Source organism: Dermatophagoides pteronyssinus, unplaced genomic scaffold (genome assembly GCF_027571235.1).
Source record: "Dermatophagoides pteronyssinus isolate colony J.1.1.1.1 unplaced genomic scaffold, Derpt_VIB-CSIC_2022.12 sq0002, whole genome shotgun sequence".
Classification (NCBI taxonomy): domain Eukaryota; kingdom Metazoa; phylum Arthropoda; class Arachnida; order Sarcoptiformes; family Pyroglyphidae; genus Dermatophagoides; species Dermatophagoides pteronyssinus.
In genome coordinates, this window is record NW_027461526.1 from 48,162 (window position 1) to 71,606 (window position 23,445).

Consider the following 23,445-nt stretch of genomic DNA (forward strand, 5'->3'; position numbering starts at 1 on the left):
TTACCTGAAATGGAAATTTCAACAGAAAAAAAAATATAAACAAAAATTCCAATTTTTTTTTCTTTGCAAAAACTTAATTCATAATTTATATAAATTTTGTTCATTATACACACACACACACTTTCATTATTTATTTGTTGTTTTTACTTTTTTTTTGATTGATTGATTGATTCATAAAATGAAAAAAGAAATTTAATAAAAACAAAAATTGATTTTCAATGATTTTTGATTCTAAATTAAGATTCTTATTTTTAGAATCAAAATTTAAATTTATATATTATGAATAGCAGCAGCAGCAGCAGCAGTGATCGATATGCCATCTTTATCGATTTGAAGGCTTAGCAAAAAAGAAACCAAAAATTTCTTTTATTACTTTTTCAATTTGATCAATGGCCGTAATCGTCGTTTACGTTGTTCATCCACATATTGATTGATACGATCATCGATAGGAATATCTATGTAGTTGTTGTTGTTGTAAAGAAAATAAAGAAAGTAAAACAAAACAAAAAAAAAAAATTAATCAAAATTATAACATCATCATAGATCATATGATATGATAATATAATCAAATGATTCCGTTCGTATGATGTTTATTATGACAAAATCATGTGATTTAAATCATCAGATATATTGTTATTAATAAACTAATAATGTTCGCGTGTAAAAATTGAATTGATTTTCTTCTTTTTCTTTCTTTTGAAAATTACCTAAATGTTTTCCAATAAATTGTATGGCAAGATTTGTTGTTAAATCATGTACCATAATCGGGTTGATACGATTACGCCAGCTAAATGTATTGAATATTCGATTAAAGGCACTGAATACATATGGTATATCGCTTTGTTGTAGATGATTACTACCATTTATTATAATAGCTTGTCGATCATCTTTATTATTATCATCATCATTATTATCATTTGATCGAATCCAATCATTAATTAATTTTGTATTGGGCATTTTTGATAAATTTTCTGAAAATATCATCGATACTGGTTGTGGTATTAAATCTAATGCTTCATCTTTAATTGGAAACATCCATGGATCAAGTGCAATAATTGTTTTAAATCGTAATTCAGCTGCACCGGCCATCAATACTGTTGCACCACCAAATGAATGACCCATCAATGATATTCGTTCCATGTCTATTGATTTGATTTGAAGAAACAAAAAATTCAAATTAAATTATAATGAACATAATGATAATCATTTATTTTTTAATACCAAGCATATTTTCAAATTCACGATAATTATATCCTGGATCAAGAAGATTATCAATTTCATAACCAGCATTTAATGCTTCCATTAGATCTAATGCACGTGTACATTCACGAACACGTTGATTGATTTGTTTTTTTCGAAATGCTAGCACATCATCATCAGCACGAAATACGCTTACATAACGAAAACGAATCCATGCTAATTCTAAATGTGGTATATGTGTTAATGCAGTTAATGCTTTTGGTGGTACATAATTAGGATCATCAATTTCATCACCAAAATCAACTTCATCATCGGCATCAACTTGATCACCAGTTTGATTGAAAAAATCTGGATTTGAATTCTTAAATGAATAAGTTGGACGTTTTGGATAAAATGTTAAACAAGCTGAATTATCACGATGTTCTAAAGCTATTTGGAAAAAAATCAAAAATTAAAATTGTTGTAGATTTCTTGACTTTTTTTTTAAACCTTACCTGCAACAACAAATCCTTGTGAGGCCAGCTCACAACAGATTGCTGAATAAGTTGTACGACATGAACCAAGACCATGTGAAAATATTATGATTGGATATTTTTGTCCATCCGGTAATGGATGTGGTCGTGCATTCGGTACAGCCGGTATGAAAACATTTTTTTTACGAATTTTATTTGCCATTGAAAACATAAATTGTGATCGTATATTAGCAACATCGGCATAACCTTGTGTATAGAATTCATGCGGTAACCAATTTGGCCATAAAAATGGATTCATTTCATATTGTTTACCCGAATTCGTTTTAGCTGGATAATAAATACGAGTAAGTATACCACTTTTACGTGATAATCCAATCATTAAATCACGACAACCAATTTTTTGATATTTTCCTGTCGGTAATGGTACATGATGACGATCATTCGTTTTCAATGTATAATTACGTGTTTTACTAAGTTTTTGAATTTTCTTTGGCATATTGATTTTATTCGGGCTAATTAATGATTTAATCATTAAGTAAAATTTGAATTTTTAAAGAATATTTAATCGAATAAATAATGAGCATTGATTGAATTGTGATTGGAAGAAAAATTAAATCGATTTTGGTCATAGATTTGGTTGTTAAAATATCGAAATAATGAGGATATACGTTTGACGTCAATGTAGACAAACGTAATTAGAAACAAACATACACAAAGAGAGAGAGAAAAAACAAAATGATTTGCTCAAATATGGATGGTCACAATAAAAAATTTATGATGTTAATTCTGGTCAGTACAGAAGAAAAAAAAACAAAACAAAATCGATGAAAATATCATTTGCGAATACAAAAAAAAAAAAATGAACTAACGAATTTTTTTTTTGTTTTTTTTGGGCTCGTTTGGTCGTACGAAAGAGCAATTTGATTACGATAATGATGATGGTGATTTTAAAAAGATAATTATCATTTGTACCAAAAAATTAGATTGTTCAAGGTCGAATGTATGTATTTCTTCATTTATTATCCAAAAATATAATTGAATCCAACAACATTCAACAGGTTTGTTGTTTTTGTTTCAGTGATGATAAAGGTATTCAGTAGAAACAGTGTGATGATACCATTTTATTATTATTTTTTCCTGGAAACTGAATGATCAATATAAAATTGAAAAATTGTCAGAAATTTTAACGAAACAAAAAAACTACTACTTACATCAAAGAAAAACAACAACAACATTCGAATCATTCGAATCAATCAAATATTTTTCTATCTTGAGGATTGGTTGAATGCATTCAAAATCTATGCAATTCAACATTATTTTTTGATTTCTTCATTTGTTTTTTTACAATCATCATTATGAATTAGCCATAACAAGTTTTTTTTGATTATGATTTTTTTTATTTCGTTGAATACAAGGGCGTATTCTCGCTTCACTTGCCATTCATCAACTTTACAAAGTTCAGTTCATTGATGGTGTTTATGCGTGATGATGATGATGGTAAAAAATTTCATTTACATAAAGACAATTAATAAAGAGTACATCGTCGTCATATCATTTGATCATTGATTTCTTCATTATATAAGATGCCAAGAAAACTTCTTTTTCATCCATCCATCCATCAACAATTCATATTATTGTTTACATTAAAAAAAAATGTTTATTAACGCCATCTATTGATGGTTTTTTTTCGGAGTGTGGGAAAAAAACATAAAATTCAAATCGATAGATGGTACTGTGTGCAATTAAAAGTTATTTTTACTTTTTGAAAAAGTTGTAATTTATTATTATAATGAAATTCCGGCAATCAAACAAAAAATTGCGTAGGTGTCTTTTCTTGGTAAATTCATCAACAACAAAAAAAAGAGGCAAAAGTGATTAACAAACAGAATAAAGAAACAGAATGATTAAAATGTAATAAATTTTGATTGCGACAGGCGTTGTCATATGATGATGATGATCATCACTTGATTCATTTCTATCAAATCCAAATCAAAGGGAAAAAAATAAAAATGATTGAAAATGAATCAAATCATGAATTGAGCAACTGAATAAATAGAAAAAAAATTATTATTATTATGGCCAAATCTATAGCTATAGAGTGGTAAAGAAAATCAATAAATTCTGTAATTCTATCATCGGGTAATTCTGTTAGTTAGTTAGTGAATAATGAATAGCGAGAGAAAGCCAAAAAATTCCAGATTGATCAATCTCTCCCCTTTCTCTCTATTGAAAAAGAGAAATAAAAAAAACAACTTTGGCGACAAATCAAATCAAATCAAATCGAATGAAAAAAATAATAACTACAAAAATCCTAGGCGTTTTCATTCATTCAAACAACAAAGAATTTTTTGTTTCATATAATAAAAATAATAATAATAACCTAATTCAGTTTATCAATAAAAGTTTAGTTTTAGTTTTATTGCAATTTGAATTTACGCTTGGAACAGAATTCGGAATTTAAACGACGACGACGACTAGACAACAACAGCTTTTATTAAAACGAAGGAAAAAAAATTCATTACCATCATTGAAAGTTAACAACAACAACAACAACAAACTCTTTATTTTAATCGAAAATTCTAATGGGATAAATCAAAATCATAGAGAAAAATCTTTTTTTTATCGAGAAAAAATATCGGTAAATAATCTTTCGCACACACACACACATATAGAGAATCTGGGTTTTTCCATTTTCACTTAATAATATCGATTATTATAAACTTAAGAAATTATTAACCGTCTTTTTTTTTATAAATTATTAATATTAAATATATTAATCTTCTTTATAGCTAAAAGGATTTTCATTTCATCATCATCATCTTAATAATCTTATTTCAGCTGCAAATACACACACACAATGTTGTTGTTGTTGTTGTTGGTTTTTTTCACGACAAAATTTTATTATAGAAAGTGTCAAGCTAGAAAAAATTGATTTTCAATCTATTTTTACAATTTTCATCGATCGATTTTCAATCAAATTTTTTTTTTATAACCAGAATTGATATCGCTAGATATCCAGCATATGTTGTTTGATTTATATTGAACAAACAGAATCCGAACAAAAAAAAAATCCAGAATCAACAACCAGAAAAAAAACCCAGAATCAAATAATTTACCTCCTAGAATCAATTCAACAACAACAACAGCAGAAAAAATTCTCCAATTTCATTTGAACGAAACAATATCCATTCTGTTGTTGTTGTTTTTGTTGTTGATGAATGGCTATTATTATCATTAGATTTTTTTTTATTTCTAATTTTATTTCTTTTGATTAAAAGTGTGTTTAAAACAAAAAAACAAAAAAAAAATGTTTCATTAATGCATTTACGAAAAGAAGAAAATGAAAACGAAAAAAAATAGCGACTGCGTTAACGCCGGCGCCATTCTGTTCTGCATAGCCAGAATTAAACCAACGTACAGAGAATCAACCAATCGACCAAACCAAAACAAACCCCAAAAAAAACACAAAACTAAACTAAACCGACCAATTGTACACACAATTGAAGAATTTTTCTTTTCGCAATAAATAAAATTGCTGCTGTTGTTGTTGTTGACTTTTATTTCTTTTCTTTTCATTCCTTTCGACAAATTTCTTTTCACATTTTGTTGTCGTTTTTATGCAACATTTCAAGTTTTTCGTTTTTATTCATCACCATTATTATTATTTGCTGATGATCATGGCCTTGTTGTTGTTGTTGTTGTTGTCGTCGTTTACATAACATGACAAAATGTTGTTGTTGTTGAATGATTCTTCTTTTTCTTCTTCGTTGTCGTTTTTTTTCGTTCACATAAATTTACGAATCAAAAAACCGTCAAGTGTGTGTTCGAATCAATGTTTGAATGTTTTTCATTGTTGTTGTTGTTGACATTGTGTGCCTTTATTTTTTTGATTTAAGAAAATTTATTTGCGAAAAAAAAACGTGCCAATTTTTCTTATTTGATTTATATATCATGATGATGGCAGAATCAAGAATTTCATTACCAAAACAACAACCAAAACAACAACATTTTAATTATCGAAAAAATTGTCAATTATTAATACCATCATCATCATCATCACCAAGTTTAAATTTTAAAAATTATCATAGCATTGATGATGATGATGATGATGATGATGAAAATTTTAAAACAAAATTAAAAATTTCAACAAAAAATATAACAAAATCATCATCTTTAAATGATAATATTTTGTTGACAAGAATACAAATGACAAATTCATTAATGAATAATGATGTTGATGATGATGATGAACAGCAAAAACAACAACAACAACAACTTTCACCGGAAGAATATGAACAAATATCAAAATTATTATTATTACATTTTAGAGATGGACGACAAAATTCTGCTACTATCGATACAATCGGACAACAATCGCAATATTTAGAAGATGATCCACATACATGGCCATCAAATTGGCAATCACAAGCACCAAAAATGATATTAACACCTGATTTATATTTAAAAGAAAAACCAACATTAAATGAATATCAAAAAAATTTAATTTATAGAATTAGTAATAAATATGAACCATTAAAATATTATTATTTACAAATGATTAATCAACAACAACAACAACAAAAGTTAAAAAATCATAATAATTCTGTTGAAAATGATTTACCTTTAAATTCATTTGAATCATTTGATGAACAACAACAACAATCGTTTAATAAAACATTTTCACAATCAAAAATAAAATTTTTTACAAAATTTAATGATTCATTAAATAATAAGGAAAATAATCAAGCAAATAATTTGTTAATTAATGATAATGATCATCGATTTAGTAATATGAATCACATTGCCAATGTAACAGACCATCATAACCATTCAATATCACCATCAATAACATTATCGTCAAAAAAATCTTCATTATCATTAACCCGCACAACAACAACTAATTATGATAATGATATAATTAATGGTAATGATCAAATATTATCGGTTAATAATATTCATTATGATAATTTGATTAATAATGATAATCAAATATCGATTGAACAATTTCAAAATCATAATAATAATAATAATTCATCTGTATCAACGACAGCATCATCAAAAAAATCATTTAAAAATGATGAAAAATTCATAAATAATCAAAGATCATCATCATCATCATCAAGTAATCAACATATGTCAGCATCAGCAACAACAACAACAGGTTTATCAACAAAATTATCAATATCATCAATACATTTTGGTAAATGGTCAGCTAAAATGAAAGATTATTTAAGAAAAAATTAGATAAAAAAGGTCATCTACATTTGTCAATCTCAATCTTAATCTTATAATCTTTATCATTGTTATTGCTATGTTTTGTATTTTATTATTTTATAAATATTTGTATTTTTTGAATAAACAAATGGCCGTGAAAATAAAAACTTTGTTTTTTTTTTGTTATTGAATATTTTTTCTCCCAGTTTTGTTATTATTCTGATTCTGATTCAATTCGAAAAACAATCAAATCAAACGGATTTAGGTGAATTTGTTCGGATTCACATGTGTGTGATCGATTGATTGATTTATTCTTTACATTTGTATATTCTATTTTGTAATTCTTGATTGTTTATATGAAAAAATTAATAAATAAATAAATATTCACAGAGAGAGCACGGAAAACAAACAAATCACATCCATTGGCTAAAAGTTTTTCATATGGTTTCCTTGATTCTGGCCAAACAAAACAAAAGAATAAGAATAAGAATAAGAATAACAAACAAATGTTACAAAATCTTAAAATCAGTAAGCTTTGTAAGTTTTGTAATAGATATTATTATTATTATTTATAAAGTGTATCATGTGCCAAAATCTTTTTTTTCAATTCAATTCGATTCAATTTAAAGATTTGGGATTTTCAACAACAACAACAAGAGAAAAAAAGAGAAAAACAAACGAAAACCAAACAGAGAGAAACATGAAGAAAACAAATGTATTACATTTACCAAAAAATAATGATAACAATCATCATCATTATGTAGCCATCATCATTGTGTGATGTATTTACATTTTAAATTCATTCTAAAATTCACTGAAATTTTCATGTCATAATAAAAACTTTTTCTTTCTTTGAATAGATATTCTTTTCTTGTTCATTTCTTCTCTCCATATTATTTTAAAACGATTCTTTACCGAAATAAAATTTTCTTTTTCCTCTTTTATTGTACGAAGAATCAAAAGAAAATCGGTTATTCTCTTTCCAAATGGATTAGAATCTTTTTTTTATTTACAAATGTTTTTTTTTCTCTTTATTAACATTTTTTTTTTTTTTTGGGGAATAAAAAAAGTTAATCATTTCAATATTTTGAATTGAATTGATTGACTGAATGACTGACTGACTAACTGAATCAAATTCTTATTGTTGTTGGGTTTAAAAATTTTTCAGAATACAGAATTCTGGCTACAGTCCAGAACTATTAGAATGAATGAATGAATGAACATTATTCTTACAACTTTATTTGTTTTGTTGCTATTGTTATTGTTGTTGTCCAAAATAGCCTACGCAAAAATTCATCCAAAGTAAATATGGATAAAAAAAAAGAGAATACATATCGTATTTTTTTTATATATTTAATTTCTTACCTTATCAAAGTTATATATAGATAGATAGATAGATATCGAGAATATTCTTTATCAAGAAACGAACAAAATGCCAAAAAAAGCAATACAATTATTCCAACCAAACTAACCAGCAACTATAAAGAGAGATCATTGATCATTTCATTGTGTCATTTCAATTTATTTATTTTCACATATATTGCCCTCATTCATTCATTCATTTTGTTTGTTCATTTTTTTGCACTTACTATTTAAAAAAAGGAAACAAACACAAATAAAACATACATTTACAAACTACCTACCTACCTACAAAAAAAGAAAATGTGTGAGAAAAGATGATAAACAAAAATATAACTAACTAACTAACTAAGTGACTACGACAACAACAACAACAACATTAGCAGCAACTTTGGATCATCATTCAACCACAAATAAATAGATAGATAAATAAATAGAATTCCATGTAATATTGCAGGAATGAATGCAGGAATTTTCTTTTATTTTCTTTCTTTCATTCTTTCACTGGTTCGATAATTTCTTTGATCAATTTTTATTTAATGTGCAATGTGAATATTATCCGTTTGGAATATATAAATGGTCGAAAATAATGAAAAACAACAACAACAACAAAGACGACAACGACAACAAAAATGGAATATACATTTTTATCGATATTATCAATCAATTTTGATTGATGTGAATGAATTTGTACAAACACACACACACACACACACACACACATGTACATGTTTAATGCATCTTTAATTCACCCCTTTTTTTCTCCCCTTATTCTTTTTTTTTTGTTGTTGTTGTTCCAGAGACACACGCAGACATTCATTTAAATATTCATAATTTGATCTGGTATTTGATCTTTTTTTTTTGTTTGTTTGAGCCGGGGGATAGAAAAAAGAAATTTATTGATCGAATTTTTTCTGTTTTTTTTCCTGCGGATGCTAACCAATTCATTTCGATTATTTATCCATTTTTTACAACCAATGCTGCCATCTACTATTGATGAATAGATTTACAAAAAAAAATTTCAACATTAATGATAATGATCATCAATAGATGGCAGTTTAGATGTTTGTTTGTTTTTTTTCTTGTTTTTCGCAAAATTAATTTTTTTTTTTAATTTTTCATTTGTAAAAAAGGGGAAAAAATCAGGGTCCTGGTGGTCTGAAAATCTTTTAATAAATCATAAATTCCAAGAAAATTCTCGTAAAAAATAATCATTTTGAATTTGAAAAGAGAAAAACAAATTTCTGGTCAACGAACTTTCTCTCTCTCTCTCTCTCTCTGCGAATGAAAATGGAAATCGAATGTGAAAACAAAACAAAACAAACAAACGAACAGAATTTATGATCCAAAACCCAAAAATAAAAAAAGGAAAAATAATGATCATATTGTAAAATTTCAAGATTCTAAAATCAGTCACTGACTTTTACAAATCATTAATCAAAAATCAAGTGAAAAATATCAAACAACAACAATCATCATTATCAAATGAAGATTCAAAAAAAAAAAATTTATTCAAATAAGAGAGAGAAAAAAATCCATGTTTTTTATCATCATTATTTTTTTGTGAGGGGGGTTTTGTTTGTTAAAAAAAAATTGTTGTTGTTATTGTTGGCGGTGGTGGTGGTGGTGGTGGTGGTATTTTATAAACACCACTACCAGAAAAAAAAAATATCCATACACACCAACAACAACAACAACAACAACAACAATTTACTGCAGTATGGTGGTATTTCTATCTATATACATCTTTGTTTTGAATAAGAAGAAGAAGAAGAAGTCAAGAAGAAACATATATCCAATGGATCTACTTTCACACATTATAATAATGGATGATAATGAAAGAAAAGAAAAGAAACGAAAGAATGGTCCTTCCAGCCAGCCAGCTACCAGCAACAACAATAACAAACCAGAAAAAAAAATCATTTTTGTGAATAAAGAAAGTGAAATAAAGAAGAAAGAGAAGAAAAAGAAAAGTAAAATCGAAAATGTGCTCATGAGTTTGAATGATGATGAAGGTGGTACTTTTTTTTTGGGAAAATAAATAATCTGACTGATGATATAACACACACTGACAATATATTAGGAAGCAATAATAATAACAACAACAACAACAAAGAATCTTGATTCTAAGAATAATTTTTCCAAACAAAAGTGAATGAGAGAGAGAGAGAGAGAGGGAATCTATAATTCCATAATATTCTGGATCATCAAATATTCTCTCACTGTGTGTTTGTGTTTGTGTTGTTCATGTGTGTGTGTGTGTGAATGGTGGTGGTTGTTGTGGTGGTGAATAAAGGTGATTTTTGATCTGTTCCTGGATCAAATTATTTTGTTTTTGTTTTTGTTGTTGTGTAAGTGATGGTGTTTCACGTGTTATTAATGAAATTACAAAACAAGATTTCTTCAAATTTGAATAGAAAATCATTGATTGATTTGATTGATTGATTGATTGATTGATCTTCCCACAAAAAGCAAAAACTTTTCAAATTCCTGATGACATTATTTATTATTTATTATTGTTTTCACTCATCGAAAATCCTCATTGCATCATCATAATCATTGTTATTTTCAATTGAATTTTTAAAATTTCAAAAAAAAAACTTTTGCTCATTTTGCCGGTGAAATACATTGAAGAAGAAAAAATTTTCTGAATGTTTTTTCTCTTTTTTCTCGCCGAGAAAAGAAAATGTCCATACCGGAATCCAATAATAATAGTAGGTGGAAAACCAAATCAGAAAAAAAATTTTCAATAATAATTTACAAAAAATTTACAAAATTTTACAAAATTAGTGTTACAAATCAAAATTGAACAAGATGAATCATTGGATGAATCACTTTATCATGGTAAGTTTTCTGTATAATTATGTTGTTGTTTTTTTTGCGTCTTTAAGCATCCATTGTTTGCGATTTTCATAACCAACAACAAAAACGCAAATTTTTTAAAATTGAAATTTGTAAAAAAAAAACAAAAACCAAAATAAATCATCAATGAATATTTGAAATTAAATTCTGCGTCACTAGATGGCGAAATGTTTAAGAATTTTTTTTTTTATGAATAAGGTTCATTGTTTTTTTTTTGTTTAATCGTTCGATTTCATTTTGATTCGATTTTGATTTTGATTTTGCAGACACATTAAAAAACCAGAAAAACTCAAATTGTTTGTGCAACAAAATATATCAATCATCTTTAGTGATTTAAATTACTAATTTAAATCCAAAAAAAAAGGGCAAAGAATCAATTACAACAACAACGACAATAGACAAAATTTCAATTAAATTTAATTTAAATTTGAAAAAAATCGATTCGATTTGGTTTCGATGATCAACTAAATTTTAGAAAAAAAATGATTAACGATATTTATCAAGATTCGGTTCAACGATACTATTTAATTATCCATGTTTGAAGATGATTTTTTTCTTCAAAAAAATCAAAAGTCAAATTTATTCATTCGAAAATTGATTCACAAGTGTAGTTTATTTGGATTTTTGTTAGTTTGTTTCTCTTTTTTTGTATTCTTGATTTTTTTTTGTGAATTTTTACGTAAATTGACAGCAGCAGCAGCATGAAAATGAAAAAAAATGTGTCAACACCATCATTCTGGGGCGCCCAAATCAAAAAAATGAACATCAACAATGAAATTAATAAGCAGATTATCAACATTGATGATTGCATAAATTCTGTTTCTGTTTGTTTTGAAGGTCAAAAAGTTTTTTGACCAATTCACGAATCTATTCTATTTTCATCGATAATAATCTATCCTTGAAATTCTTGATCAGTTTATTTATGTTTGTTTGTTTTTTTTTCAAAATAAAGAGGATTTTTTTTATGAAGTTTTAGCCGGATTGATTTTTGGGAACAGAACAGAAAAAAATCTATATAGAAATTTGATAATCGGTTAAAATTTCTGGTTTTGTTTCGAATATTATTCCAGTACCTCAATTGAATTTTGCATTTCTTTTTTTCTTGTTTTGACATTTAATTTTTTCAAAAAAAAAATCATTCAAATTTAATTGATAATATGGATCATTTGATGAAATTTTTTGATTGATTGATTGATTGATTTTTTCAAAAAATCATTATCTCAATCAATCGATTGATTTGCTGATTGATAATTCTTGTTGTTCTTGATGATGATGGTTATGGTTTTTGTTGCCACTACCAGTTCGGAAAAAAAAATTGGCAGTGGTTATTAGATGAAATTAAAAAAACGATAAAGCGATTATAACATGTTTGGTTGATTTGAATATCAAGAGATGACAAAAATGAAAATCCATTTTTGGATTCGGCAAACGGATTTATTTCAATTCAATCGATCGATCGATCCTGTTGTTGATGATAATGATAATAAGTTTCAATCCAAAAAGAAGAAAATATTGAAACAATAACGATCAACCTATATCTACCTAAATGGATAATAATGGTCATAATAATGGTCATCTTAATGAAGATGATACACATCCGCAACAACAACAACAACAACAACATTATCAATTATTTTGTGATATAACAGCATTACATTGTTCAAGTTTTAATGGTTATAATTCAAATGATCAAAGATTATTGAATGATATGATAATACAACCATCACAACAACAATCATCATCTTCTGATAATAATCATGATCAGCATAATGATAAATTGATTCCAAAATTATTATCATATTATAATAATGATATAGATGGTGATGATAATGATAATGGTGATAATGATGATGATGATGATGATAATGTTAATGGTGAAATTGATAATAATGATAAAATGGATGTTGATAATAATAATAATAATGGTTATGAAATGATTACTAATCATTATCAACAACAACAACATTATCATCATCATTATAATAATAATAATAATAATAATCATGAAGCTAATCAAACAATGATGATGACCAATTCATATGGTTATCCTCATCATCCACATCCACATGGTCATGGTCATGGTCATCCGGATACAACATTTCCAGCAATGTTTTATCATCATCATCATCGTCATCCATATCATCATCATCATCATCATCAACAACAACATTCGATTGAAACAAATTCAACACAATTTTATATGCAAAATTTTAACCATAATGATCATTATCAACAACAACAACAACAATCGCATCAATCACAATCGGAAACATCATCATCAATTTCAAATTGGTTTAATTCAACAAATTCTTTATATCCATTAAATTTTAATTGTAAATCATCATTATCATCATCAGGTATCTTCTTTGACGATGATTGATTGATTTGATTTGTTAATTTGCGCTGTTGTTGTTGTTGGTGGTGTATATGGATGCTTATAGTTTTTATTTAATTTTAAATAACTTTAAAATTACAAACCCTGGCAGAAATTTAAATTTTAAATTTTTGTTTTGTTTTTTTTGATTTATTTATAGCCGCTAACGGAATAATAACAACAACAAATGGTTCAGGTCCAAATAGTGTTGTCAGTTCGATAGGATCAATATCACCATCATCGAGTAGTACGAATGTATTCTCACCATATCCATCGACATCATCAACAACAACAACCACAGTAACAACAATTCCAGTAACATCATCATCATCATCAGCACAATCAAATTCATTATTTCCAGCATCATCATCATCAACATCAATGAACAATATGTCATCCTCATCAACAACGGCAACATCATCAACATCAACAACAACAACTACTACACCAACACCAATATCAACATCACCACAATTAAATAATGGTAATAATCAACAAATTGTAGCAAGTTGTTCGGTTGGTTCACCACAATCAACAACAAATAATAATAATAATAATAATCAGAATAATAATCAATCAGGATCATATCCACCAAATCATCCATTAAGTGGATCAAAACATTTATGCGCTATTTGTGGTGATCGTGCATCCGGTAAACATTATGGTGTCTATAGGTAAATATTGTCAAAATGTGAAAAATTTTAGAATAATTGATTTTTTTGTTTCTGAATTCATTATTCATAGTTGTGAAGGTTGTAAAGGATTTTTTAAACGTACCGTACGAAAAGATTTATTCTATGCATGTCGTGAAGAACGTAATTGTATTATTGATAAAAAACAAAGAAATCGTTGTCAATATTGTCGATATCAAAAATGTTTACAAATGGGTATGAAACGTGAAGCAGTACAAGAAGAACGACAACGTACTAAAGAAAAAAATGATAATGAAGTTGAATCAACATCAAATTATAATCATGATCTATTATTACAACAAATTCGTGAAGCTGAAATGCGTATCGATATTAAATTACGTAAAGAAAGAATAATGGATATAACTGATGCCGTAAAACAACAAGTTGCTCAATTATTTGAATGGGCTCGTATGATACCACATTTTATGGAATTGCAAGTTGATGATCAGGTATTATTAATGAAATCCGGTTGGAATGAATTGCTTATTGCTGAATTTGCACATCGTTCAATTGAAGCGGATAAAGTATTAGTATTATCAAATGGTTTTTATATTAATGAACAAGCGGCTAAAAGTACCGGTATTGGTGAAGTATTTCAACGTGTATTAACCGAATTAGTAAGTAAAATGCGTGAAATGCAAATGGATAAAACTGAAATTGGTTGTTTACGTTCGGTTGTTTTATTTAATTCGGGTAAATATTGAATGAAATTTCTTTTGAAAAAATTAACTAATTTTTTTTGTTTTGTTTTGTTTTTGGGCAAATTAGAAATGAAAAATCTTAAATCAGTTTCAAATGTTGAACAATATCGAGATAAAGTATATGCATCATTGGAAGAACATTGTAAAACACATTATCCAAATCAACCTGGTCGTTTTGCTAAATTATTATTACGATTACCACCATTACGTAGTATTGGCCTTAAATGTGTTAATCATTTATTTGTTAAACAATTGGGTTTATTAAATAGAAATATTGGTAAATAGAATTGCTGTTATCATATCAAATCCTGATTTATTAATTTGATTTTTTGTTTGTTTTTTCGTTGAAAATTCTAGATGATTATATTTTAGAGAATCTAGAATCACCATCAATCAATCAATAATTTATTCTGGATGCATAATAATCCAATTCTGTCAAAAATGATTGGGTTTGTTTTTTGTCTTGGACAACTTCGATTGACTTTCCATCTTCCAAAATTATTATTTAGTAGTTTTTTTTTGATTTTATTTCTTGATTTTTAAAAATAATTTTTTTTTCTCAAATTCATATCAAAAAATTAGAAAGAGAGAGAGAGAAAGTGAGAAAAAATAGATTTAAAAAAAAAACAAAATTGTAAATTCCAAATTTTTCCCTTTCTCTCTCTCTCTCAATCATTGTGTGCATGTCTCATCGAAATCAAAAAAAAAAAAATTTGTAAAATTCAAAATCCATTTTTCGTCGTTATCACATCTTTTTCTTTTCCTTTCTCTTTCGTTCCATTTTTGTTTGTTTGTTTATTTGATCTCTCTCTTTTCTGACTGATTTTTCTCTTCTTTACTTATTTGATTTTTTTTTTTCAAAACAAAACAAAAAACGACACTTAAGGAACAAAAAATTGATGCAATATTGCAACCAGGCTATATATAAATACTATAAATATAAAATGTGAACGTTACAAAACTAAAAACTAAATTGAAATGAAACCGTATGTTATTTGGAAATAAAAAAATTTTATCCATTTGATTTTATGTTTTGTGTGTGACAATTGTTGGGTTCAGGAAATTCAATTTGTGGAAATTTTTTTCTTCTCTCGAAATAATGATGATGAAATCTTATCCGTTTGTTATTTGAAAATTGATCACTATTTCTCTTTATATTTGAAAAATTCAAAATAAATAAACATCCTCATCATTCAGCTGATGATTTATATATTTGTTTTGTTTTCCACATTTTCATTTTGAAGCAAAAAAATCTCTTCAAGAACAAATTTGAAGCTCGTTTGAAAGTGTGATGGGAAAGGACCATGATGATGTGTTTGTTTGTTGATGCATCGTTTTATATTTTTTGCAAAGGAAATGAATAAACAAAAAAAAACATTTCGAAAAATGTTTTTGGGAAAAAAAACAAACAAACAAAAATGATCCTGACATCGAGATTTGTTTTTTTCTTTCAAATTGAAGGTAAGATAAACAAGAAAATAAATAAAAAAACATTGATCAAATGATCATCATCCATGAATCTATCCTTGTTTAAATGAATGAAAGAATCAATGAATCACTGAACGATAGTGAAAAACACACACACAGCTCTACGATAAAAATTTTAAAAAAAAATTCTCTTTATGAATAATAATAATCTAGTCAATCATCAGCAAAACAAAACAAAACAATCAAAAATGTATAATCTTATAATCATTATTATGTTTTTGATTTATAAATTTAATAATAATCATTTTGTTTATACAACATCACCATCGACATCGGATATTGTTGAAATTTTATCATCAAAATCATCATCATCAACATCGACATCAACAAATTTTCAACATTCATCAAATATATATCGTTTGATCAATAATAATAATAATAATAATAATCAATGTCCAAAAACATTAAACTGTACGGATGGTTATTTTGATGAAGGAAAAGATTGTTATGAATCAAATCGTAATCATTGTAATTGTATTGCACATTGTTGTTTAGCATTTGATTGTCGTGATTGGGGTCATTTAGTACAATGTCGTCGTAAATGTGGTAGTCAAAAACCGAATCGTTTTGGTTTAAAATTAAGTGAAAAATTAGAATGTGAAAAATATTTATGTGATCCATATTATTTTGATCCAACATGGGATGCACGTAATAGTAATAATCAACAACGTAATTGTATTGGTCATTGTTGTTATGCATTTGATTGTCGTCGTGCATTAGGTTATTGTCGTCATGAATGTGGCGTGGAAACATGGGTTACAGCAAGACCATTAGGTCGATAATTATAATTATAATTATAATCATTTTTTTTATTTATAAATTTTTTTTTGTTGTAATTCTATAAAATCCCAATTATATATTAATAAACATTAAAAAAAACTATTATATTGATTTTTTGTTGAAAGCCCTTCTTCATCATTATAATCATAATCATCTTCATCATCATCATCATCTTCATGATTAAAATTGTAATTAAAAAGTTTTTTTAAAATATTTAAATAATTTTGTTGTTGTTGTTGTTGTTGTTGATCAATGTTATTATCGATCGATTTAATTTGATTTTGTATCCAATTTGAATAATAACTTACTCGTGAATAAATACCGGGATATTTTTCACGTCCACAACCAACACCATATGATACAATACCATAAAGTATATAACGATTGGATGATGGATCTAAACGAAATAATGGTCCACCAGAATCACCTTGACAAGAATCTTTATCTTTATCACCGGCACAAATCATATTTTCCGGTATATATAAATCATCATAAACACGTTTACATTCACTAATCATTAAAAATTAAAAATTAAGAAAATCGACAACAGAAAAGATGGAAGATTGAAAAACTTACAAATCTGATCTTACGGTTACATTTACTGCTTTTAATGCTGGTGATGATTGACCATTTTCCGATGTACGACCATAACCAGAAACAGTATAACCATCATGTCGATAAAGTGATATTAATGATGATGATGATGATGATGGCGGTAAACAAATAGCATTGATCCGGGAATTCGGTAACATTGATGGTAATGGTTTAGATAATTTAACCAATGCTATATCATATTTGGATGAATTTTTTCGATATAATGGATATTTAATAACTTTTTCAATTTTTGATATAATTTGATTATGATCATTATTATTATTAAAATTATATTCATTTGATAAAACTGAATTTGTACCGGAAACCATTCTTAAACTTTCCATTTGATTCGCTTTTACTGGATTACCTCTAAGCCTATATATAAGGGAAAAATGAATTTTCTGTTTTGAAAATATGAAAAAAATTGAATTTGATTTTTTTTTGGCCTACCATCCAAAACAATGTGCTGCTGTTATAATCCATTCTGGATTGATGATTGCACCGCCACAAAAATGTTTATAATTTGTTGAATAACGACCACGTAATCGTTGAAATGAAATTTGCCATGGTATTTTTCCAATATCAATATTTTGTCCACCAACAATTCTTAGTTGATTTCGACGAAAATTAAATGGACTAGAATTTGTTATGTCAAATTCATTTGGCATACGTCCATTCGAATAAAAATGATCAATATTCAGACCACAATTCGATGTACAACATAAATGATTATTATGATGATGATGATGATTCCAATATGGTTTTATCGTTGTTGTTGTTGTTGGTTTTGTATACGAAAGCTGCTGTGTTGGTATGAAAATTCCAGTAAAATTTGAATAAATTTTTTCCTGATCATTATTATTATTTGAATAAATCAATGCTAATAATGGATGTAATTGCATTAATTGTTGTTGATAATTCATTAGATTAAATCGTGGAGTGAATTGTAATGATGAAGAATTATTATCATTATTAACAAATTCAATTGATGAATCATTTTGATGATGAAAACCGATATCATTAGCTGAATTTCTTTTGGAAATATTGAATAATTGTAATAAAAGTAACATTGAAGCCGTTGGATGATTATCGATATTCATCGATGGAATCAATGTTGTTGTTGTTGTTGGGTCCAGCATATTGAGATTTTTGTTTTGAAAAAAATTGATCAATTTTCTTAATTTTCAATTAAAAAAAAACAATAGAAAAAATATTCAAATTAAAAAAAAGACATCCAAAGCACACACACAATGACAGTTTTAAAATGAATTTTGCTTTTTTTGAAAAAAGTTTCAAACAGACATTCTAATAAGCGTCATCATTCATTGATGACGACGACGGCGACGACGGTAACGACAACGATCATCATTAGTAATAAACTAAGATAAATATTCAAGGACATGAATCTGGTTCAATCAAAAAATCTAAAACTAGAAAAAAAATCACAACGATATGACGGTTCTCTTCTATATCGTCGTCAATGAAATTTTTTTTTGAAATTGACAAAGATTTACAGGTGAATTTTTTTTTTCCTCTTCTGTTGGTTTCATATGGATGTCAATTTTCTCTGGTTGATATGCGAGAGTGTGTGTGTGTGTGTTTCGATAAATCGGTGCAATAGCTATTCGGTAAAATTTGGTGCATATTTCATTATCATCATCCTCATCAGTTATGATTACAGAAAATCAATTAACGAACTAATTAAATAGGAATTGTTTTTATTAACAACAACGAAAAAAAAACATTGAATTCATTTGAAGGTTATGGCTTGTTAGGCTGATTTGTTTTATTTTTTTATTCATTTTTTTTTTTGAATGCCAAAACCATAACCAATTTGATTGTCAAGTTCGTTTTCATAGTTTTTATTATATTAATTAACAATGAATGTATGTTTTATTTGAAAGAAATACAAAGATACATGTTCATCTGATGATTTCCAACGTAATTCAATTCAATCAATTTGAGTTTCACATATTTTCTTTGCCATTTCATATACATTTCTATGTGATGGAATTGAAAGAAATTTACGAATTTTTGAACGAATTTGTCCAGCAGATTCTTGATAATAATTTCGTTTATCACGACACATAGCATCATAATCTTCGCCATATTTTTCAATCATATATGCACAGAATTTAATCTGATCAGGACTAAAACGAAAATTTTTCGTCGCTGGTTGTGATGCTATTTCGGCTAATTTTTCTGCTACACTTGTTGTTTTTGTGGTTGTTGTTGTTGATTTTTCAGCCACATTTTCAACAGCAAATTCATTGGATTTTTTCATTTTTTTCTTCAATGTTTTTTGATGATTTCGTTCTAGTTTTCTATGTAAACGTTGTACAATACTTTCATTACGATCATTATTCAATGCGGGATTTTTGAATTTTTCATAAAATTTAACATCACTTAGTAATTTATTCGGATCTTCAGCAAGTCCCATTGTTTTCATATTTTTTATTAATGATTTTTTTGGATCCCATGATTGACGAACAGCATCACAATTAATCGAACCACCTTTACGTAATTCTTTCAAACGTTGACGTTTTAATTTATTACTTCGTTTATAATGAAATGATCCGGCTTTCTTTCGTCGTTTGGAAACTCCACGTGCCTTACCCATTTCTTTTTTTATAAAAACAAAAAAATTATTTAATTTGACAAAAATAAAAGTAAACATCAATCAAAATCAAAATATAAACATGCAAACACGTGGATTTATGCGCATGAATTTTAAATTCAAATGCCGTTCATATAGGACATGTCTGAAATTTTGAAAAAATTTTCAAAAACAATTCTATTTTTTCGATAAAACTTTTTGTTTTTATTCAAATAATTCAAGTTTAAAAAAATCCAATTTATTTACAACAAAATAAATCATCATCATTCAATTGTAATTAATTAATTTTTAACATTTTTACGTTTCTTTCCATTCTTCTTTTTACTTTTTTTATTCTTTTTATTTGTTGATTTTAATTTTAATTTTGTTTTCGATTCTTTTGTTTGATCCGATTGATTTTGTTTGGATTTTTTTGCTTTTTTCGATTTTTCAACCCCAGTTTTTTTGGTTTGCTGTTCTTGACCATCAATCGATTGTGATTGATCGACCGATTGATCATCATTGAATTTTTTCTCATTAATATCACGTTTAACTTTTGATTTCGAATCTGATTTTTTTGTTTCAATCATTTCCTTTTCTGTTTGTTTCGATTTTTTCTTTGATTTTTTATTTTCTCCATCAACCAATGTTTTTTCTTTTTCAGCTTTCTTTTCAGTAATATTTTCTTCGGTTTGATTCTCTTGTTGTTGTTGTTGTTGTTGTTGCGTAATAAGCTCATCTTGTTGTGCTTTTGTTTCCACAATAATATCTTCAACAATAATTTCTTTTGGTGTTTTCGTTATTGATGCGGATTGTTTTTCATCATCAGAAGTCTGGTGGATAAAAAATTTAAAAAAATTATCATCATTTCAAATAAACATCAAACACACTTACAACGCATTGATCAACATCGCAGATTTCCGATTCATCAACAGTTTGATCATTTATTTTCACATTTTTATTTTGTCTTTTTGCATCATTACTACCAAAATTGGCCACAAATAATATACAAACAAACAAAATTATAGTCGAAAAACGCATGATTGATTTTTTTAATTGGAAATTTCACAAACAAAAAAAATAAAATGAAAGTTTATTAAATGTTCATGATAATAATAATAATAATAATAGTGGAAATAATAATAAAATTACAATTTACATTTTCAATACGTTTTAAATATTTTCGTTATTAATAATTTTTTCCAATTGTACGTCATCGAAGCCACCGCAGATATCTGTCAAGTCTCTAAAAATAATTTCCGCTGTCCGTTTTATAGATATGTATTGTACATAAGCTTGTATTTGTTTCGGCACGTTTAAGATTTCCATGTATTTTTTATGGTACTTGGTTGTGAGACCATCCCATGTCATGACTATTGGTACTTGAAATACTGTAGCATTGTACATTGATTTCAATTCTTTTGCCAAAATGTCGTATTTCCTTGCCTTTTCCGTTTCTGTTTCTTTTAATCGATCCTTATTTGTTATACCTACTTCGACTATCCATATCTTTTTTGCAGCCAAATCATGTACCAGTAGGTCCGGTTTGTTATTATCGATTCTTGTATCCGTAATTATCGGGACGTCCGATTTTATTTTTACACGGTTATTCTGTATAACGTTCTCAACGCGATAATTTTTCAATCTTTTATTTCTTTCAATGCCGTACCTTTGACAAAACATTAAATGTAGGCTCCTAACGACATCATTGTGTCTATACTTGTATTCCGAGTTTAGCAACCTTCCACAACACGTGGCCAGGTGATCTACTCCCACATTGGTTAGGCTACAATGCTTGCATTTTTTGTTTCAAAGAATAGGTTTCTATCCTGTACCTTACACAATAAACCTTCTTCTTGCGGTGAAATGTTTGATTTCTTTAACCATAGCGATGATTGTTCTATATTCACTGGTTGTTCGCCATGGTTGAACAGTTTACCGTGCAATCTTTTTTCCCTTATCTTTTCCAGCTTATCAGCTTTTTGTTTCTCTTTAATGGTCATTGCGTTTAGGGTTGAGTCTGGGATTTGGTATTTGTTGGTAATACAAAAACAAAAAAATAATAATAATAAGAAGTTATGACTAACTCGAAACTCTTTAAATAATAAATTTCCGACCAAAATAAAATTATCAAGAAAAATTGATTTTGGATATCAATCGAATCATTTTTTTGCTCTTTATTTGCAATTTGTTTATTTATTTTTGCTTGTGTGTGGGTCTATCAAGGAAAACATATTGAATTTCAATTTCTTTTGTCCATTATCGTCAAACGATGATGATAACAATAATCAATTGACGTACACAAAAAAAAATCCAATCATAATGTTTAAACTAAGAAATGGATGAAACTAAGAAATTGAAATGGTCGTGTGATCTGTTTTGTTTTTTCCCAATGATAAGGATACATACTTTCAATTCCATAAACTTTTTTAGAAATTTCATTTTTAAACAACAAAACTGTAGTGACAAATGACGTAAATTGCGATTTTATTTTAGTTATTCATTTAGTTATTTTGATACGTGATTATCGATGAGTGTGACCGATTGTTGATTGATTGATTGATTCAATGATTGATCGCGACATCAATTCAATTTTTTTTATACAAATTTTGTTTGATTTGATTCAAATTTTGCTTGTTTGCTCGGTTGGTTTGGTTGGTCGGATTCCAAAAAAAAAAAAAAAAAAATGATTGATGGACAAGGATTGTCAAAATTAGAATCGTATGCCATTATTATGTTAACAAGGATTGTTTTTGGCTTATCATTCCTCACAATTGTTCCGGTCCATTTCCAGCGAAACAAATGATGATTATCATGTTATAAAAACTGATAATAATTAATTCATCTTGAATTCATTTTTGTTGGGATTTTGTTACAATTTAGAGCAAAAAAAAAAATGATGGAAAGTTCAAGATAAAATTTCTCATTAGTATTGTTTTTGTTATTGAATTATTCAAGCCAAATTGAAAGTCCCGGGTGAAAAAAATCACCTTGAAATATTCTACGGAGAAGAAAAAATATTCTATTTCAGGTAAATTCAGGACAAAGAAAATTGGAAAAAGTATAAAATCGATTCTGTTTTTTTTTTCGGAAAAAAACTAACTTTTCTTCA

The 23,445-nt window shown here is 27.1% G+C and overlaps 7 protein-coding genes across 10 annotated transcripts; 3 read left to right on the forward strand and 4 right to left on the reverse strand.

Moving 5' to 3' along the window:
• Window positions 1–176: 176 nt before the first annotated feature.
• On the reverse strand, window positions 177–3,298 carry LOC113798791 (platelet-activating factor acetylhydrolase-like). Its single transcript, XM_075824540.1, has 5 exons — window positions 2,885–3,298; window positions 1,695–2,817; window positions 1,222–1,629; window positions 708–1,142; window positions 177–455 (listed from the first exon to the last, which is right to left on the reverse strand). The coding sequence occupies exons 2-5, from the start codon at window positions 2,203–2,205 to the stop codon at window positions 370–372; spliced, it is 1,440 nt and encodes a 479-aa protein (XP_075680655.1). The 5' UTR covers window positions 2,206–2,817; window positions 2,885–3,298; the 3' UTR covers window positions 177–369.
• A 1,636-nt stretch (window positions 3,299–4,934) lies between these two features.
• Window positions 4,935–7,073, forward strand: LOC142646235 (uncharacterized). The gene has a single exon (XM_075824542.1). The coding sequence runs from the start codon at window positions 5,514–5,516 to the stop codon at window positions 6,915–6,917; it is 1,404 nt and encodes a 467-aa protein (XP_075680657.1). The 5' UTR covers window positions 4,935–5,513; the 3' UTR covers window positions 6,918–7,073.
• Window positions 7,074–10,015: 2,942 nt separating this feature from the next.
• On the forward strand, window positions 10,016–15,899 carry LOC113797476 (retinoic acid receptor RXR-alpha-B-like). 3 transcript variants are annotated; one of them, XM_075824533.1, is made up of 6 exons: window positions 10,016–10,960; window positions 11,037–11,090; window positions 13,643–14,156; window positions 14,227–14,867; window positions 14,943–15,152; window positions 15,233–15,899. In XM_075824533.1, exons 1-6 carry the CDS (start codon window positions 10,933–10,935, stop codon window positions 15,277–15,279), a joined length of 1,494 nt encoding a protein of 497 aa, XP_075680648.1. In that variant the 5' UTR covers window positions 10,016–10,932; the 3' UTR covers window positions 15,280–15,899. The 3 variants fall into 3 exon arrangements, with proteins under 3 accessions (XP_075680648.1, XP_027203658.2, XP_027203657.2); XM_027347857.2 differs by lacking the exons at window positions 10,016–10,960; window positions 11,037–11,090 and adding an exon at window positions 12,578–13,465 and having other exon boundaries at window positions 13,643–13,966; window positions 14,063–14,156; XM_027347856.2 differs by lacking the exons at window positions 10,016–10,960; window positions 11,037–11,090 and adding an exon at window positions 12,584–13,465.
• A 443-nt stretch (window positions 15,900–16,342) lies between these two features.
• Window positions 16,343–18,044, forward strand: LOC113797477 (uncharacterized). The gene has a single exon (XM_027347859.2). It carries the CDS (start codon window positions 16,498–16,500, stop codon window positions 17,143–17,145), a length of 648 nt encoding a protein of 215 aa, XP_027203660.2. The 5' UTR covers window positions 16,343–16,497; the 3' UTR covers window positions 17,146–18,044.
• On the reverse strand, window positions 16,999–19,326 carry LOC113797445 (uncharacterized). Its single transcript, XM_075824539.1, has 3 exons — window positions 18,188–19,326; window positions 17,720–18,112; window positions 16,999–17,653 (listed from the first exon to the last, which is right to left on the reverse strand). The coding sequence occupies exons 1-3, from the start codon at window positions 18,874–18,876 to the stop codon at window positions 17,233–17,235; spliced, it is 1,503 nt and encodes a 500-aa protein (XP_075680654.1). The 5' UTR covers window positions 18,877–19,326; the 3' UTR covers window positions 16,999–17,232.
• A 257-nt stretch (window positions 19,327–19,583) lies between these two features.
• On the reverse strand, window positions 19,584–20,440 carry LOC113797331 (nucleolar protein 16). Its single transcript, XM_027347688.2, has one exon. It carries the CDS (start codon window positions 20,412–20,414, stop codon window positions 19,689–19,691), a length of 726 nt encoding a protein of 241 aa, XP_027203489.2. The 5' UTR covers window positions 20,415–20,440; the 3' UTR covers window positions 19,584–19,688.
• A 136-nt stretch (window positions 20,441–20,576) lies between these two features.
• On the reverse strand, window positions 20,577–21,389 carry LOC142646237 (uncharacterized). 2 transcript variants are annotated; one of them, XM_075824546.1, is made up of 2 exons: window positions 21,231–21,389; window positions 20,577–21,166 (listed from the first exon to the last, which is right to left on the reverse strand). In XM_075824546.1, the coding sequence occupies exons 1-2, from the start codon at window positions 21,372–21,374 to the stop codon at window positions 20,636–20,638; spliced, it is 675 nt and encodes a 224-aa protein (XP_075680661.1). In that variant the 5' UTR covers window positions 21,375–21,389; the 3' UTR covers window positions 20,577–20,635. The 2 variants fall into 2 exon arrangements, with proteins under 2 accessions (XP_075680661.1, XP_075680660.1); XM_075824545.1 differs by having other exon boundaries at window positions 21,228–21,389.
• Between the last annotated feature and the right edge of the window lie 2,056 nt (window positions 21,390–23,445).